Source organism: Vombatus ursinus, unplaced genomic scaffold (assembly GCF_900497805.2).
Source record: "Vombatus ursinus unplaced genomic scaffold, bare-nosed wombat genome assembly UNPS02014789.1, whole genome shotgun sequence".
Lineage (NCBI taxonomy): Eukaryota > Metazoa > Chordata > Mammalia > Diprotodontia > Vombatidae > Vombatus > Vombatus ursinus.
Window position 1 is genome coordinate 11,483,426 of NW_020954567.1, and position 7,092 is coordinate 11,490,517.

The 7,092-nt window shown below is 39.7% G+C and overlaps 1 protein-coding gene across 1 annotated transcript in view; it reads left to right on the forward strand.

Annotated features, from left to right (window-relative positions):
• DNM3 (dynamin 3) overlaps positions 1–2,126 on the forward strand; it is a 689,813-nt gene extending 687,687 nt beyond the window's left edge. Inside the window, exon 24 of the mRNA XM_027868462.1 lies at positions 1,905–2,126. Coding sequence (XP_027724263.1) covers positions 1,905–2,019 — 115 coding nt within the window. The 3' untranslated portion in view covers positions 2,020–2,126. The remainder of the gene's footprint in view (positions 1–1,904) is intronic.
• Positions 2,127–7,092: the final 4,966 nt, after the last annotated feature.

The window sequence follows — 7,092 nt, forward strand, 5'->3', positions numbered from 1 at the left end:
GCATACTTTTTTTTTAAGGTCCTCATCTTCCAGACCATTCACTTCTGCTTTGTAAACACATGGAACCTTTCATGTTTCTTTGAGTAACAGGGACAGTAGTCTTTTCTTCTATAGCGTAGTTACCAACTGTGAGGGATTGTCTGATGTTGGCTACGTGCCACGTGGGAGTTGTGGCAAGATGGGGCAGGGACAAGATATTAGGAAGTAACCGGAGCTCACGCTCCTGAGGCAGGGGGCTGTGCCATGTGGAGTTGTGGTGAACTGGGGTAGGAACAGGATACGGGGAAGTAGCTGGAGCATGTGCTCCTGAGGCAGGGGGCTGTGCCACGTGGGAGTGGGACGGCAGAGAACGAGCTCCCTTTGTCACGTCCTCTCCCTAGGTGCAGCGCTAACCGCAGATGTCTCCTTCCTGTATCCGGGCCTAGCCTCCTGTGTCACATCCTCTCCCTTGGTGCAGCGTTAACCCCAGACATCCCCTTCCGGTATCTGATCCTACAATCAATGACTAGTAGGCGGGCTGAGGAGGAGGGGCTAGGAAGGTATATAGGGGCGCTGGGGGTCGGAGCTCGCTCTCTCTTGATCCTGCTCTCTTGCTCTGGCTTTCCTGCTTGGCCTTGCTGTGATGGCCTCTGAATAAAGCTCGAGTGTTTGCACCTCCTGATCGACTCGTCTCTGTGTTTATCCGGGTGGGCACCGAAGACTGGTAAGTATGACCTTGGCAGCCTGCTCCTTATAGGAGGAGAGTGCACGGCGCGACCGGCACAACCAACAGCCAGTTCCTGGTCTTCAGCTTTCATCCTCAGCTTATCTTTTTCATAAGTTGCTGTTTTCTCTTCTCATTATTCTCATTATTTCTCTTTAGTGGACAGTTGCTTCCCTCCAGCCTTTGAATGTAGGCAGGGAAAGTCTGAAGCTTGTCCCACAATCGTCATTTTCCGGCTAACGTTGGATCGAATTCTAAAGCTAGATCAAAAATATTAATCTGTAAAATAATTCTATGTGGATCATACCAAGCCCTCCTTCCTCCAGTGACAGATACATGAAATGCCTTCTGACTCAGTTTGTCCTGCTCTTCTATAGGGTCATAAAAAACCCTTAAAATAAACCCATAAAATAACCCTTAGCAAGGTTATTAATTATAATAGCTAATTTGCATATAGCACCTGGGCAGCTAGGTTGCACAATGGATAGAGCACCGGGCTTGGAATCAGGAAGACTCATCTTTGTGGTCTTAGACACTTACTAGCTGTGTGATTCTGGGCAAGTCACTTAACCTTGTTTGCCTTAGTTTCTTCATCTGTCAAATGAGCTGGAGAAGGAAATGACAAACCACTCTACTATCATTGTCAAGAAAACCCCAAAAGGGGTCATGGAGAGTCTGACACAACTGAAACAATTGAACGATATGGCACTAGGTGCCAGGTACTGTGCTAAGTGCTTTACAATTATGTCATTTGATGCTCACAATAACCCTGGTGGTTAGGTAGGTGCTATAATTATCCCACTTTACAGATGGGGAAACTGAGGCAAACATCAATCAAATGACTTGCCCGGTGTCATGTTACTAGTAAGTGTCTGAGGGCACATTTGAACTCAGGTCTTTCTGACTCCAGGCCAAGTGCTCTGTCCACTGTACCACCTGACTCCTAAGTAGTAAGAGACAGGTAAAAATAAGAGAAAGACAGTGTGATATAAGTCAAATCCTGCCTCAGTCATTTATGATAATTATAACCTTGAGCAAATAATTGAACCTTTCTGACTTGCATATGTATTGATTCCCTCACTAGAACGTCAGAGCTTTGAAAGCAGACGTCATCTTGCTTTAATATTTGTGTTCTCAGGGGTTTGCATATAGTAAGCATTTAATAAATGTTTTTTTCTCTCCATTCATTCATTCATTCTAGGAGTCAATCTATTGTGCCAGTTCCTTATCTGAAGAGAAAGAAGTTCATATTCTCCCAGTCCCCACACCTAACTGAAGTTCCAAGGACGCCAGGGCTCCCTAAAGCTGGGTTGTAGATGGGAACTTGCTCTCATCTGAAGACTTCCTGACAAATGTGGAAGTAAGCCTGGCTCTCCTTTTTAGTAAGAAGGGGTCCACTGTCCCCTTCAACTCAGGAACAGGACCAAAGCCCAAGATACCTTAGGAGGGCAACCTTGCCAAAAGGCGTAAGTTTTCCCACTTCCCGGTTTGCTTAAGGAAACAAACTCTCCCGTCCTCCCTAATGCTTCAAGGTTCCCCATATTCTGCCACCGTGGAGAGATGATGGGATTCCCCTTTTTGTGTCCCTGGGGTTCTTTACTTTTGTTCAGTTGTTTTTCAGTCACGTCCAATTCTTCATGACCCCATTTGGGGTTTTCTTGGCAAAGATACTGGAGTGGTTTGCCATTCTTTTCTCCGGCTCATTTTACAGCTGAGGAAACTGAAGCAAACAGGGTTAAATGACTTGGCCAGGATCACACAGCTAGTAAGTGTCTGAGGCCAGATTTGATATGCAGGATACATTAGAGATAATCTTAGATGCACAAGCATTAAGGAGTCTGAGAAAAGGGTTCTATTAGAAGATGGAATTTTAGTTACTACTTGATGGAAGCCAGGAAACCCAGGAGACAGAGAACAGGAGAGTGAGAATTCCAGGCATGGGAGACAGGCTCAGAGTCAGGAGATGAAGTATCTTGTGCAAGAAACAGCAAAGGAGGCCAGGTCACTGGATCATAAAGTCTGTGGAAGGGAGTAAGAAGACTAAAAAGGTAAAGAGGAGCCAGGTTATAAAAGGCTTTAAAAGACAAACAGAGGATTTTATGTTTAATCCTGATGGTAATAGGAGCCACTGTAGTTTATTGAATCAGGGTGAAGAAAGGGTAACATGATTAGACCTGCACTTTAGTCAGTCTAAAAAACATTTATTTTTTTTATTAATTTATTTTGATTTTTATTTTGATTTATCAATAATCACTTCTATATGCTTTTGAGTTTAAAATTTTTCTCCCCCTTCCTCCCAACCACTGTCCACAAGACAGCGCACAATCTGATACAGGCTCTACATTTACATTCATATTAAACATATTTTCACATTAGTGATGTTGTAAGTAGAAATTAAAACCAATAGGAGGAACCATCAGAAAGAGGAAACAAAACTCAACAGAAGAGAAAAAAAATAACAATTCGGCTTCCATAGTTCTTTCTTTGGGTGTCCCCATACCCTTAGCTGACAGTCTTCCCCTCTAAAGTTAACTTGCATTAATTCTGTATATGTCATTCATATATATATATATATATATATACACACATGCACACACATATATACATATACATACATACATACATATGCATATTCTCTCCCCATTAGAAGTAAATTCCTTGAGGGCAAAGACTATTTTCACATTCTCTTTGTATCTCTTTGTATCCTTTGTATGTGCTTAGTACAATTCCTAAAATGCAGTTCAGTGTTAATAAATGCATTTTCCATGACAAGGCCTCTGGAGATGTCTTTGATCCTTGTATTGCCAGGAAGGGTTAAGTTTATCAATATTAGTCATCACACAATGTGGCTGTTATTGTGTACAACGTTCTCTTGGTTCTGCTCACTTCGCTCAGCATCAGACCATACAAGTCTTTCCAGGTTTTTCTGAAGTCAGCCTGTTCATTATTTCTTATAGCACAATACTATTCCATCACATTCATATACCACAACTTGCTCAGCCATTCCCCAATTGATGGGCATCCTCTCAATTTCCAATTCTTTGCCACCACAAAAAGAGCTGCTATGAATATTTTTGTATATGCAGGTCCTTTTCCCATTTGTGTGATCTCTTTGGGATATAGCCCTAGAAGTGCTATTGCTGGGTCAAAGGGTATGCACATTAAAAAACATTTATTAAGCACCTACTAAGTGGCTGGCACTGTGCTAATTGCTAGGGATACAAATATAGAAAAGAAAGACAGTCTCTTCCCTGCCCACAAGGAGCTTAACAAGCTAATGTGAGAAAGATAACAAACAAAAAGAAATTGAAGATAGAGGTTTAGGGGGCAGCTACGTGGTGCAGTGGATAGAGCACTGACCCTGGAGCCAGGAGGACCTGAGCTCAAATCTGGCCTCAGACATATAACGCTCAACAGCTGTGTGACTCTGGGCAAGTCACTTAACCCCAATTGCCTCACTTAAAAAAAAAACAATACTCACTTAGAAGTTCATGGCTCCACCCTCCAATCAAAGGGTGCTGGTGAGATAGGAGTAGCAAGGCTGATTTCCCATTGATGAGGCTCCTGGGGGCATTCTCAAGAAGTCTGAAGAAATGATGGCCAGGGTCCAGTCCTTAAGTGGAGATTTTTAGGAAGTGTTTAGGACTTGATCTTCAGGAAGATGAAGTTGACAGTTGAATGGAGGATAGACTGGAGTGGGGAAAGACTAGAGGGCCAAGAGGCAGACCAATCAGAAGGGTATTGTAGTAGTCCAAACATGAAGGGATGAGGATCAGCAGGGTGGTGGCAGTGTTTGGGTAGGAGAGGATGTGTAGAAGAGTTGTTACAAAGGTATAATTGACAGATTTTAGAAACAGACTGGATATGGGAGATGAGAGAGATTGAGAAGTCAAGGATGATGCCTAGGTTGCCAGATTGGGTAACTGGGAAGATATTGGTACCCTGGACAGTAATAGGAAAGTTAGGAAGAGGGGAGGGTTTTGGGGGATGGGGGTAGGAGGGAAGCTAATAAGTTCTCTTTTGGACAAGTTGAGTTTAAGATGTTGATAGGGCATCCAATAGGTAGATGAAACATTAGAGGTTAGGAGAAGGGTTAAGGCTGGACAAACAAATCTAAGAATTCTCTTTGTAGAGATGATAGTTGAATCTATGGGAGCTGATGCAATCACCAAGTGAAATAGAGGAAGAAGAACAGATGGCTCGGGGAAGAAGTGTGGTCCAGATGAAGATACTAAAAAAGAGCATGAAATAGAGAAGTCAGGTAGGAAAAGAACCAGGAGATTATGGGTAACTTTGAAGAGAATACTTTCAATTGAAGGACGAAGTCATAAGTCAGACTGTAGAGTTAAGAAGAGAGTCAGAAGAAAGGAAGTGGAGACAGTGTAAATGACCTTTTGAAAGAGCATAGCTATGAAAAGGAGGAGAGATATAAGATGATAGCTAGTGGGAATAGATGGATCAATAATATACCCAAGAATAAGTTACTATAATCCTATAGGGGGGAAAATGCATCTGAAATGGAATCGAAGACTTTTAGCATTTCTGGTGAAAAGATGAAAAAGAAGAAAATGAAAGAAAACCAATCAATCAACAAGCATTTATTAACACTGAACTGCATTTTAGGAATTGTACTAAGCACTGAGGATACAAAGAGAATGTGAAAATAGTCTTTGCCTTCAAGGAATTTACTTCTAATGGGGAGAGAATATGCACCAATGTATGTATGTATGTATGTATGTATATGTATATATGTATGTGCATGTGTGTATATTTATATATGAATGACATATACAGAATTAATGCAAGTTAACTTTAGAGGGGAAGACTGTCAGCTAAGGGTATGGGGACAGGGGTAGGGAACCAGGAAAGACCTTTAGCAGAAAGTGTAATTTGAGCTAAGTTAAGGAAGAAAAGAATTCTAAGAGTTGGAGATGAGGTGGAAAAACATTCCAGGCATAAAGCATAGCCACTGCAAAGGCATGGAAATGAGATGTAGTATCATGTATGAGGAACAGCAAGTGAGCCAATATAGTTGGAATTTCAAGTGCATGGATAGGAGTGATATGTTAAAAGACTAGAAAGATAGGAAGAGGTCAAGTTGTGAAGACCTTTAAATGCTAAACACAGGAATTTATATTTGATCCTAGAGGTAAAAGGAAGGTACTGGAATTTATTGAGTAGGATGCAGCCATGGTCAGACCTCTATTGTAGGAAAACTACTTTAGCAGCTGTATGGAGGATTGATTAGAGTGGAATGACACTTGAGGTAGAAGACTAATAAGGAGGCTGTTGTAACTTATAGATATAAATGGCCTCCATTGCCTCATTAAAAGAAACAAAGTAATAGAATTGATCAAGAAATAAAATCCACCATTTAGTAGTTTACAAGAAACATATTTAATACAAAAAGATCTAGCTAGATTAAAAGGGATTATTTGTTCCTGAAAGGAAACATCATCTGAATTAAGCAGTTTTGTTTTCAGTGGGCTAATGATTGAAACTTGTCATATTTTTTCTTATGAAATTACATGATTTAAATTATTAATTTACTCTAGTGTCCATTTTGTTAATTCATATTTTCAGATAGCCATCCTGAATAATAGCTCTATATCACATAGATTACTCATAAAATAGAAAAAAATTAAATACCATTGAATGCCATCTCCCAATGCCATTTATGAGGTAAATATAGCATTATTTTAAAACTTAGTAAAGAAAAGGCTAGTAACAATAATAACAACAACAATGATCAATTAGTTTGCCTGATGAAATAAGAAAAAATACTAAATAGGATATTAACTAACAGCATATAATAATACTTCTTAAATGACTATTTCATTATAATCAAATAAAGTTTATTACAAGTATGCAAGCCTGGTTCAACATCAAGAAAACTATTAATGTAACACATCTCAACAAAAAAATGAAACTACATTTTAAAAAACTAAAAAGAAAGTTAAACTACGATATATACAGAAAAGCAATTTAAAATCCATGAAAAAAAATAAAAATTGAAAGATTCTTTCTCAACACAATAAAAAGCATCTCCCTTGAGCTAAGAGTCAACATAATATTCAATAGAGAAATAATAGAAACAAGTTCACTAAAAAGCACATATAAAACAAAATATCCACTGTTATAACTTCTCAGTCATTCATATTCAAGTGCCACTTCCTAATGGAACCCTCTCTGATACCTCTCAGTTGTTAGTGTTCTTCCCATCCCTGCTAAAAAATGACTCTGTATTTCCTTTTTAAATTTTTTCTATCCACTTATATGTGCATGTTTTATTTCCTCTTGGTCAATTGTAGGCTCTCTGGGGAAGAGGACTTTCATTTTTGACTTTGTATACTCTTAAGCTAAGCACTAGGCTAAGTGTTTGCCAAGTA